Source organism: Cardiocondyla obscurior, linkage group LG05, assembly GCF_019399895.1.
Source record: "Cardiocondyla obscurior isolate alpha-2009 linkage group LG05, Cobs3.1, whole genome shotgun sequence".
NCBI lineage: Eukaryota > Metazoa > Arthropoda > Insecta > Hymenoptera > Formicidae > Cardiocondyla > Cardiocondyla obscurior.
The window spans coordinates 6,767,322-6,778,353 of NC_091868.1; the positions used below are offsets into that span (position 1 = coordinate 6,767,322).

Consider the following 11,032-nt stretch of genomic DNA (forward strand, 5'->3'; position numbering starts at 1 on the left):
TTTTGCGGCGTCGGCGGCAATTATCGCAGATCCGCTCCTCGGCAAGGAGCAAGGAGATGGGCAATGTTCGGACACCGTTCTCGCCCGTTGCGGCGTCGCTAGCGCTAACCTTGATTGACAGTAAGAAGCTCGAGTTTCACATACTCGACAAGTGCTGCACCAGATACAACGAGAGCGTACGTGAGTGCCAGGTGTTGTTTGCTCGTTTCATTGTGAATGAATATCCTCTATTGATCTGCAGCTAGAGAAAAGCGAAAAGATGATAGAGTTCGTCGACGCGGTGGAAGCCGGACGTGACTCTTTCACTTCGTTTACCGCGTCACACGTTGACTCATACCCGCGCGTGCTGCACATTCCTGGCGTGTAACTCACGAACGTTATGCCGTGCAACGAGGCCCGGGATTGAGAGTGCAAATCGTCAATACGGGATTGTATCGAGAAATCGCCTGCGAAGTCAGGATGATAATCGCGCCTCTCCTGCTCCTCTGCGGCGTTTATTTCGCGTGCGCCCAAAAGTACGAGGGCTGCTTCCGAGGTTCCGATCATGATCTATCTAGCCCAGCGTTGGCGTACGCGAGCGCGCCCGTCGAGTGCACAAAGAAATGCCGCTCCCAGTATTATATGTGAGTAAAAATTGCATGCCTGAGATCGAGCATCGGTATTGAATGGTTTTTCGAGATTGACGTCTTCTGTTCTACAGGTTTGCAGCGCTGATGAAGGGGCAGCAGTGCTACTGCATCAACAAGTTTGGCCAGGAAGGTCCATCGAACAGCTGCACTGTCCCCTGTGCCACCGATCCTGATAACTATTGCGGCAGCTACGAAGCTATGAGCGTTTATGCTACTGGTCAACTAGGTACAGCTTGTGGAGATGCCAATTTTTTATTTAACACAGCGTTTTTATTTTTACATCGTGCGCTATGCATGTAACAAAATGCCAAACTGTCAAAGTACTGCATAACAAAAGAATGACGTGTGAATTTTTTCTAGGACCGAGTCCACCAAGGAGGGTAATGGTAATCACAGAGGAGAAAGAGACTCTTCGAATAATATGGCAGCCGCCGGACATACCCAATGGAAACGTGAAGTTTTATACGATTCGCGCTGTGGTTGTGGAAACTCATTCGAGTAACATTTTATCGCCTATCGAGAGTCAGGTTCAAGGCGGGGCGTCGAACATGACGACGCTGAGAGGTCTTCAACCCGGTAGTAAATATAATATATCTGTCGTCGCCAGTAATATGCAAGGACTCAGCGATCCGGCGTATGTCACGGCTTGGACCCTGATAGGTCCTCCTGACAAACCAGCTAAACCCGAAATATTAACACGTGGAGATAGCACGATCACTATTGCGCTCAACGAAGGACACAGCGAGAATGGCCCGATTAGCGCGTATCAGGTGGTTGTAGTGCAGGCTGGCACTATACCGCCGGTCGAATCTCGTGTTGAATATCTTAATTACGACACCGCATCGCAACAGGGTTTAAATTACTACGTTACCGCTCAGTTTGATCCATTAGAGTTTTACAGATTTAAAAAGTTCACCGTAGGCGACGGAAAAATGATCGGTGGTTACTACAACGTTCCGTTGAAAGGCCATTATGCCTCCGCGCAAGTTGGTTTGGCGATAATCTCGCGGGTGGGCACAGATATACAACGGTCCTATTCCGATTTGGCCAGTATGTTCAGTCACTCTACCGCCACAAATCAAATGGATTCAACTGCTCTTATACTTTGCGTAGCAATCACATTACTGAGCATACTGCTCGCTGCTTCGATATTAGTGTACTTTATCCTGCGACGACGTCACGAGAGATTCCATATGCACAAGCTGCCGGAACAGCAGGAGCTCACATTGCAAGGTCCAGTGTACGAGGTGGATAATATGGGCTACATTCCGGAGGACATCCCAGAGAGAGTAAATCACTATCAAGAGCTGAAGAAGAAAGTTTGGAACATACCGCGAAACGCTCTGTCTATTGATAATCACATTGTGCGCAGAGGACGATTCGGCAGCGTACATACTGGAACCGTTTTAAAAGACGAAGGAAGTTATCCGGTAACAGTTCACACGATAGCTGACGGCGGGCTGAAAGGATCCGACAAAAGAAATATGCTGAGAGAATTGGACGTCTGCATCCGAGCAGGCTCAATGAAGTATCTCGCAAGTCTCGTAGGAACCTGCGAGACTACCGACACATTGTACGTTGTGCTGGAGCTGCCACCACAGATTTTGAAGAATCGTTTATTAAGTGCGCGATCGGGAGACGTGTTTCCGGTAGATCAGATACTGTCTATTTCATCCTCAATAGCGGTGGCTTTGCAATATCTAGCAAGCCATAAAATTATCCATACTTGTCTCTGCGCTCGAAGCGTGGGGCTGTTGAGCGATTGGACCCCGAAACTTATGGGTCACGGTATTGCCAAGTATGCCTTAGAGGATGTAAAATACGCGAGATGGACGGCCATCGAGTGCTTCGACAATCAGAAGAAGCATCAACCAGGCGTAATATGGGCGTTCGGCGTACTTCTCTGGGAAATGTTTAGCATGGGCGGCACACCGTACTCAAATTTAGTTCTCGACAGCGAAGTTGAGAATGCAGTTACGCGAGGTATTCGGCTATCGCAATTGTTGGACGTAACAGATCCAATTTATGAAGTCATGTTATCCTGCTGGCGAAACGATCCCGAAGAACGGCCGACGTTTGATGAACTCGCACGACTGGTAAGAAAACAAAAATTCTGTACTGCTTAAAAGTAATATTTTATATACTTACAATTATATTTACGTGTATTCGTTATTTATAGGATACCTTGAGTATTTGTCCTATTACTGCAATCACGGAGCCTTACTTACCGGAATTGGAACTGAATTAGCATTTTTATTTGCGTATCTTTACGCACATCTGCATTTATTCAATAACGTATCGAAAATTGTAAATATTTTATTGCGTTTACGAGAATTTCGTAGATTTTATCGTTACCAATGTATGCATACGTGGCATATCTGCATTTCATCTCACATCCAAAACTTAAATTTTATTATAGCAACGTAAGTAACGTAAGATAAATGTAACGAAAGCACTCATACTAATTCCGTCCATATTTAGTAAAAAATAGGAATAACTAAGATTAGTAAGTAATGAAGTTAAGATGAGATTATAAATAAGTACTTTCATATAATATATCAAATCTTGTGGTAGAAAATAATTTTATTTTTTCAATTTTTCTACATTATGATCTTTCGTGAATACATCTTTTATTTGATTTTTATATAAAATTTTAATCAACAGTCAATACACGTTATTATCCACTGAATTCATGATTTATAATATTATTATAACATCTTTTTTAAATTATTTTTTTTAATTATTAATAATTTACTATTTTGTATAATTTAATTCATGATATTGTACTTAACTCGATAATTCTGTCATTCCAAAAGTACAAATATTATCAAACTAATAAGCACGTATCTGTAATGTACATATATTCGAACGCATAATTAGCAAAATTACCACAAATAATAACATTTGAACTGATGTAATCTTTGATTTATGCCATATGAACTATACTTTTTGTTTTAAGTTGCAATATGGTTTTTCTAATGCATATTTTTTAATTTATATATAACTAATTATGATATACATCTATTACTTTTGTTACGTTCCGTCCTTTTTTTTACAAATATATATACTTTATATTATGCAAAAGTCTTTTTATAAAAATATATATCATATTATAATATAACATAATATTAATGTACTCACTACTAAGATAAAAAATACAATTTTTATACACAATAAAAATTAAACTGACACTCTCGTGACGAAGCGGGCCAGCTGAGAGAATCAATTTGCATCGCGGAAAACTAGTAACAATTAATTCGATTCGATCTAACGTGGCTTTTTTAAGACAGGTTGCAAACTGCAGTATTAATAAATACAAATTTTTAATCAAAGAAAAATCTACTGTTCCTAGATTCGTAATCTAATATACTTACAGTTACACTCTGTAAAAAAAAAGTTGTATTTCTCTGTATCTTTGCGCTATACTAATCAGGCTTTTAATTTTTCAGATTAAAGAAAATTATATTACGTATTAACTTTTTACTCATTGTCATTACTCCGATAGATTGTTTTTTGGAACGGTTATTCTTATACCGTGTGAGGTGACGAGATCTTGCTCGAGTGTGAGTGCGTCGGTTTTGGACCGGTCGTAGGTGTCCTGCTGGAAACGGGGCACAGAATCTGCTTGTACGCTTCTCTGTACAGTTTATTGGTACCGGCGTAAATAAAAGGGTTAACCACCGCGGATGCCCATGCCAGCACAGATGCCACTATATGAAGTATCGGAATTTTCATCTTGTCGTCAATCACGTTCACCAGCATCAGCGGCATAAAGCACAAGAGGAAGCAAAGAAATATGGTGAGCATTAGTTTAGTCACTCTGGAATCTTCTCGTCTTTGAAAGCCGCAACCTCGTCGACCACCTTCCTTCGCGTGAGCTTCCAGATTCTTTCGGCTTTTTCGCACGCGCCAATATATGCAGAGGTATGAGACGCTTATCACTACGCATGGTACAATAAAGCCCAAAACAAACAAGAATTTCTTTGGGCTTGAGCCGTTTTTTTTCAATATGGTGCATGAGAAAGTAGCTGAGTCTAGTCCTAGAGTACCCCAGATGCCTAGCAAGGGCGGCAGCAGCATCAAAAAGCTTAAAGTCCATATAACTATTAACATCAACGTTATGCCGCGACCAGTGTACAATTGGTTATAAATATCTGACTGTGAGATGAGTATGTATCTGGAAAAAAAATTGGAATATATATATAAAAAAATATATATTGAAACTCTTTAAAATATAAAATTAATTTATTCTTTTGAATGTATATTAATGTTTATTTTTAGAACACAAATCTAAAGAAATTCTTGATGAAACTTGCCTGTTAATAGTAATGGCCACCATGCTGAGTAAGGATACGGCGACGTTTCCGTAGAAAAATAAAGGGAATATCTTGCATAAGGTGTCACCTAAAACCCATGCTTCGTTCAAGTATCTACTGGCAGTTAGAGGTAAGTTTACTGCAGAGAAGATTAAATCCGAGATGCTTAAACTTATCACAAACGCCGTGGTAGCGTGCCGCCTCAGTCTGGTATATTTTAACAATGCAATCACCGTTATTAAATTACCTGGAATTCAGATATGACAGTCAGCTCGTTGTTAAAAAATTGAAATCGTTAAAATAATTAGAGAATACAAAACCTAATACTCCAATTATGCTGAATATTATTGCGCAAACAGCAGCGAGGATAGTTACGGATCGCGCGAATGGTTTGAAGCCTCCATTCGCCGAAGCGATTTCGAAGATGGTATCGTTCACGAAGTGCTCCATATTTTAGCGGAACTACGCACGTCCTTTTTCCTTCACATTATTCGGGAAATACCGTAAGCTGCAAGAGTGCCGTAATTCACGTGCTGAAAGAATGAGCCATTGTAGAAAATAAATTCTTTTTTTTTTTCGAAGACTGCTTTTTTAGTGGACTAATGAAATATAATTAATTGAAAAGTCGTCGTTTGATGTTTTCTTCACTCATTATTTTTCATCGAGGGCTAAATATAAATGATCTTTCACGGAAAGTCTCTCCGAAACCTTTGCACTGCACGCAATTAAATAGATTAACTTTCCACCCGCGTTCGTTTACACTTGTCATTACTCCTTTCATTCATTGTTTTTATCTGCTTTGTCAATGCCCTGGTTTTTCCGTAGAAAAAGAGACAGACAAAATACGAACCCCTCAAGACGTATATTCCGAAGGCGCCTTATCTCGCATACCGCATTAATTAATTTCCATATCTCCTCGCATTCATCCACTCTTCCGTTCAGAGCACATCATTAGTCGCACGATAAATTTTTGACTCTTTCGGTGTACTGATTTCGTCCGTATAATAATAGTGGCCGTGACAACAACGTGGACTTTGAACCACGAATAGTAAAAAAAGCCTTCCACAAAACCGTTTCACGACGCTACATCGTGGCCGCTGTTAACTTGCGAAAGGTGTTCCATCAGAAATTACTGTAGTGTTTTATGGCGTTCAATTAAGCCTGGATCTCCGAACAATTCACTCCAATTATCCTCTGCCTTGTAATCGTCCCTCGATCGCTGCAGTTTAACTTCTTCAAACGAACTCGTTTTTCTCGTAGTTAGCCACGTATTTTTTTTTTTTCTTTTCTAGACACTCGCGTGCGTCTATTATCTAATATCGTTTTATTTCTTTTTTATTAGAAGTCGTATTTTATCTTCGCGCAAGGCCGCTTATCACCATTAATTTATTTTCCAAAAATTAACGCCACGTTATCTCTTCGCTTAATTGTATTTTAATCCCGTTTATTTCTTGGCAAGTGTTGTAATTGTCGCTGGAGTCAACGCGAGTGCTCGGTCGTTATTTCGGTGGACGTTCATCCGCAGACTGACGAAATCCACTGGCGCATGTACCCTTTACGAGTACATCACAAGTCTTCTTATCTAACCCACTCGATTTAACTCCGCCCCTTCTTCTTCTGCCTCCGCTCTTTCCTTTTCTTCTTATATTTTCCTGCCGCTGTATTCCGTTCTTCGTGCCTGCACTTTCGTTCCGATTTCAATGTATAAAGTCCCCCGGAGCTTTATGCAATGCATCAAGGATGCGTCCGCTGGCATTAAATTTGAAGGGCTGATATCCAGATTTCAGATTAGGAATTGCGCGAGCTTCCGAGGTGACGTGATTCGATTCGCACGGCTTGCATCCGTCCATCCACCTCATCCTCAACTTCTTCCGCTTTAACAAACTGAAAACCGTACAACGTGTTAATGCACGTGCACGTTATGCGAGGCGTGTTATTCTAAAAATAGCGGAAGGATACTAGACTCTGATGTAAACATTGTGTGGGACTATCATCCTGACTGGTTTACTCCATTTGTCGCACTCCATTTCACTCTATTTTCATTGTTTGCCCCGGATGATCGAAAGTTTATTCCACGAACTGGGCCGCGCCTCGCTTTTCTCTGGAAAGGATCGCACGTGAAATTGTCGGAAGAAAGAAATCGATGAAGGCCGATTGCACAGGTGCATCTTTTAACTGTGTGCTAATTAAGTATTAAAAAAAAAAAAAAGAGGAAAAAAACTTTTCACACTGCGTCAGAGAAAAAACTTCGTCGCGAGACCGGTTCTCCAGACATCACTTAGCTGTTGATGAGCACCCCGGTACATTCACTGTGACAAGAAGCATGTTTGTTCTTTTTCTACTGTCGTTTTTCTTTCGAATTCTTATTCGCGACTTTTGCTGAAAAAAAAAAAAAAGATATTCTACATATAATCTCTTTTTTCCTCTCTCTCTTTTTCCTAGAATAATCAAATAGGTTATGTGGTTATTCCCTAAAAAAAGCAGTCCATGTATTTCGAAAATCTCGCTAATTAATGCAATTTAATAAGTCATAATGTTATACGTACTACACGTGTTCGCTACACGTTCTCTTCACCGCACGTGGCTAACGTTGCTTTCAAAATACAATCCGCCTGCCTCGGAATATAACCTACTCGAGTTACCTAGGCCGCACGTGTCCTGCTCGCACAGAAATCGCTTCGCGCGAACGTTTTGCTTTTCCGGAGGACGCGCGCGTTATCAGCCCAGGCCGAAACTCCTATTCCGTCGCGATAAGTGGGTTCTATCGAGGCGTCACTCACCGCCGGTGGATTTTCGCGGTGGTAAATGTAACGGCTGGCACGCCGGCCAGACGGCGACTAAACAAGCTCCCGATTCCGAACGATCGGCAAATGTGACTTACCTCCGTAGGCAGCAGCTGTCAACGGCCACAAAGGGCACCGAACAATCGGAAAGGAGTGGCTCACGACAAATAAAACTCACCCTACGCCTTCTTTCATCCTCGCTGCGGTAACGGCGCCGCTTCGGCCGGCTGCGTCGGGCTCTTCTCTCTGATTAAAGGTGTGCTTGGACCCCGTGGGGAAGCTCACCCCGCAGAGGGAAGCGGGAAAAACGCGATACCAAGCTGAGTAAATGATAGAGTTATTTTCGATTTTTCTGCACGTCACATATTATGTCTCCGGTCCACCTTAGGCGATTTATAATACCTGCGTCAGAATTAAAAATAGAACTTCTGAGTTCTATTTATAATTCGTTTATTATTAGGCTGTTTGAAGTGGGCTATATTTAGGAGAATGGAATTTAAGATTGTCAAATTAATGGGCTGATAAGCGAATCTGAATAATTTTCTATTGATAGTTACGGTATGATTATGTAGAATACTTCCTTCCTTTTAATGTACAGATTATATTTTTTACAGACGACGATAGCGCAAGTAATTCACTCGCTAAAATTATGCGTATGTTGTAGGGCCAGTTTTCGTGATAAAAAAATGAAAGCGACGATCCCGAGGAATGTTTCGAGAGACGGCCGGGGCATTCGAATAAAATCGATGAGAAACTATTTATTTCTATCGAAAGAATTTTTTACAAGGATGGACTTATGCCGCTTGCTGCAAGGTGTTAAGTATATATATTTTATTTCGTATGTGTATGCAACGTGCACTTTTTTTTTTCTCTCTCTTTTTATTTGCAGGGCGAGATCTGCCAGAAAGACCAGAGGAGTCCGGCGTAATCTTCAGTTTCCTTTTTATCGTCGAGCGTATCACCGAGTGGTCTGGAAATAAAACTGCCCTTCGGCCAATACCTACGCCACGTACTTGAAAAGCAAATACTGAAAGGGATTTGTAATCTCTTACACAAACATTGATTGATATATCACTTATCATCATCGAAGTGATAAATAAAAGCGAGCCATGAGAACGAGTTTTCGTTAAAATTACAAGCTTTAAAAATGCTGCGACCGTAAATCTTTAAAATAAGGCACGCTGTGCAGCGTGAGATCGGCTCTCGGGTATAATGCATTATTTATTCGCTGCATATGCTCGTGCATCATCAGCTAGCGTGATGATATCATGTGGCATGACTACAGTTCTCAATGCTGGATTAAAGGGCGAGTCAGCCGGACAATCGGCATCGTCTACTTTGAAGTGTCACGAAGCGATGAAAAATAATCTCCTTTGAGAATGCCCGAACGCCCCAATTCGATTCAAGAGAAAAATACGTAGCTTGTTACGATGCATCTTTATCAAACTTCCTAAAATTTCATTAATAATTTCGAGATCTCTTTCTGCTTTCTTTTATTTGTCTCTTTTATTTAGCGTGGAAATAGTCTTATAAACTTTTATTAATTTATCGTTAATTAAAAATGTTAAATATATATTTGAAATTGTTAAATAGTGATGATTGCTTCAACGATGCAAGAGATGCTCCTGCGTCTTGTCGCTGTCTTGTAGTTTTTGTAAAAGTGCAGGGAAAGTCTGAATTTACTTTCGTGGAAAATCTGAAGCTGAATCTTTATTGCAGTAATAAATTCATGCTTCTGTCTACGTTCTAAGTCTCACCTCCACGGAGAACCACTGATTCGCGTACTGAATGAACCCATTGTGCGCGGCCTGGTGAACGCATACGCCATTTGAATTTAACAGTGCGCTATTCACGAAATATTCGTGCATGCGTGCACGGGTTCCGGCTTTAGAAGGGAAAGGGCGATTTCAAGGAATGTGCCGAAATGGCAAATAGAACGGTTCCTCGCCGAGGAGATTGTCCCATGGTTCCAAACCCCTTCAGAATAGAAGCAAAGTCGTTCGATGACGTTTAACGAAGGGGGACCTCCGTCGTAATCGCGCACATGGCTCCGACGTAACCGGATTCTGTAATAATAAACGACAAAACCCATTTCCGGGCCCTACGGAATCGATCGTGACACGCTCGGAGGAGGATCGACGCGGCGGCGCTGTCTCGTTTAGCCACGTTGGTCCCACCCTTGATAAGCGTGAATAGGCTCTAAAGTACATCGGTATATGGTAGTATTATTTAATAAAAAAAAAACAAGCGGTACAAAACAGGAAATATTTTATCGTCGATGATATGTGCCCGGCAGTTTCCTTGCGTGTAGCCTCAATAAGTCGCAAGGACGAGTTGTGTAGACCACGTAGATGAGCAATTTCGAATTGCAGATTCCCCTGCACGATGTGCTTTAAAAAGAGTTTCACCCTCAAATATAATGTAAAACTATTAGCGTAATTTAGGATCGGTAGGTTCGTCGTGACGTAGCCGGTCTTATCTTTTTTTTTTTCCTTCTTTTTTGGCAACTTATTTATTTCTTTCTAACGTTACAATATTATAATATCTCTATACGTAATATGACGTTAAATATTATATTGTTGAATTCTTTTTGGCTTGATCATAGCATTGTTCGTTCGTTTCTAAACGAAACTTCCGATGACATCCAATGTAATGTATAAGATTCGATCGCGTGCAATGATGATATGTATAAATAAGTATCTTCTTCCTTTCGCTTTTGTGCCGCCAAGATGATTACACGAGTTCTGTCAAAGTTTATATTATAATTCCCGCGTGAGATTCTGTCTTTTTTAATGATAAGAATTATAATTGGGTTTATTTGAAAAATTCTAAAGACGAAAACCCGTCGAATTTATAAGTATGTAACATTAAATATATACAAATGCGCAGACTGTAATTATTTACAGGCACTGTAATAACTGATAAGGCCACTTTTAAACTTTCGTCCATTTGTAAAATGTGTTGAACAACTCGGTGAATCTATTGTAAAATATCTATTTTAATATCTTAATCCTGGTATTACGTTTATTTTAATTATTTACATTAATCTTTAATTATTTTTAATGTATTATCTATGGAACACGAGCTTAATACTTCGCTACGGTGTTTCTTTAAGTACCACGTGTAATAAATTGTTGCACATATGCATCAGTAGATAGAAATTCTTATATAAATATTCTTGTGTAGAATCTTCTTATTATGAAAGTAAAAAAGTGTGCTACGAAGTATAAAAATATAAAAATTGAGAGAGAAAATTTAGCGAAGTTAAAAGCTAGAAAAAAAATTTCCAATGTTTTAACCGGTG

At 40.3% G+C, this 11,032-nt stretch overlaps 2 protein-coding genes across 5 annotated transcripts; one reads left to right on the forward strand and one right to left on the reverse strand.

Moving 5' to 3' along the window:
* The first annotated feature begins 54 nt into the window (after positions 1-54).
* Positions 55-3,542, forward strand: LOC139102653 (putative inactive tyrosine-protein kinase Wsck). Its single transcript, XM_070656723.1, has 4 exons — positions 55-623; positions 701-855; positions 990-2,725; positions 2,809-3,542. The coding sequence occupies exons 1-4, from the start codon at positions 460-462 to the stop codon at positions 2,875-2,877; spliced, it is 2,124 nt and encodes a 707-aa protein (XP_070512824.1). The 5' UTR covers positions 55-459; the 3' UTR covers positions 2,878-3,542.
* On the reverse strand, positions 3,195-7,754 carry Tre1 (Trapped in endoderm 1). 4 transcript variants are annotated; one of them, XM_070656737.1, is made up of 5 exons: positions 7,492-7,754; positions 6,910-7,324; positions 5,266-6,829; positions 4,946-5,192; positions 3,195-4,806 (listed from the first exon to the last, which is right to left on the reverse strand). In XM_070656737.1, the coding sequence occupies exons 3-5, from the start codon at positions 5,393-5,395 to the stop codon at positions 4,158-4,160; spliced, it is 1,026 nt and encodes a 341-aa protein (XP_070512838.1). In that variant the 5' UTR covers positions 5,396-6,829; positions 6,910-7,324; positions 7,492-7,754; the 3' UTR covers positions 3,195-4,157. The 4 variants fall into 4 exon arrangements, with proteins under 4 accessions (XP_070512838.1, XP_070512839.1, XP_070512837.1 ...); XM_070656738.1 differs by having other exon boundaries at positions 6,905-7,324; XM_070656736.1 differs by having other exon boundaries at positions 5,266-5,478; positions 5,796-7,324.
* Positions 7,755-11,032: the final 3,278 nt, after the last annotated feature.

What these genes read in the sequence shown, in the direction of transcription:
- LOC139102653 (XM_070656723.1), top strand. Translation starts at nt 460, where the DNA reads ATGATAATCGCGCCTCTCCTGCTCCTCTGCGGCGTTTATTTCGCGTGC. An exon ending in TTATGCTACTGGTCAACTAG is followed by an intron (nt 856 to 989) that starts GTACAGCTTGTG and finishes AATTTTTTCTAG; the next exon opens with GACCGAGTCCACCAAGGAGG. An exon ending in TTGATGAACTCGCACGACTG is followed by an intron (nt 2,726 to 2,808) that starts GTAAGAAAACAA and finishes CGTTATTTATAG; the next exon opens with GATACCTTGAGTATTTGTCC.
- Tre1 (XM_070656739.1), bottom strand. Translation starts at nt 5,395, where the DNA reads ATGGAGCACTTCGTGAACGATACCATCTTCGAAATCGCTTCGGCGAAT. An exon ending in CAGCATAATTGGAGTATTAG is followed by an intron (nt 5,193 to 5,265) that starts GTTTTGTATTCT and finishes TCTGAATTCCAG; the next exon opens with GTAATTTAATAACGGTGATT. An exon ending in GTGGCCATTACTATTAACAG is followed by an intron (nt 4,807 to 4,945) that starts GCAAGTTTCATC and finishes TTTTTTTTCCAG; the next exon opens with ATACATACTCATCTCACAGT.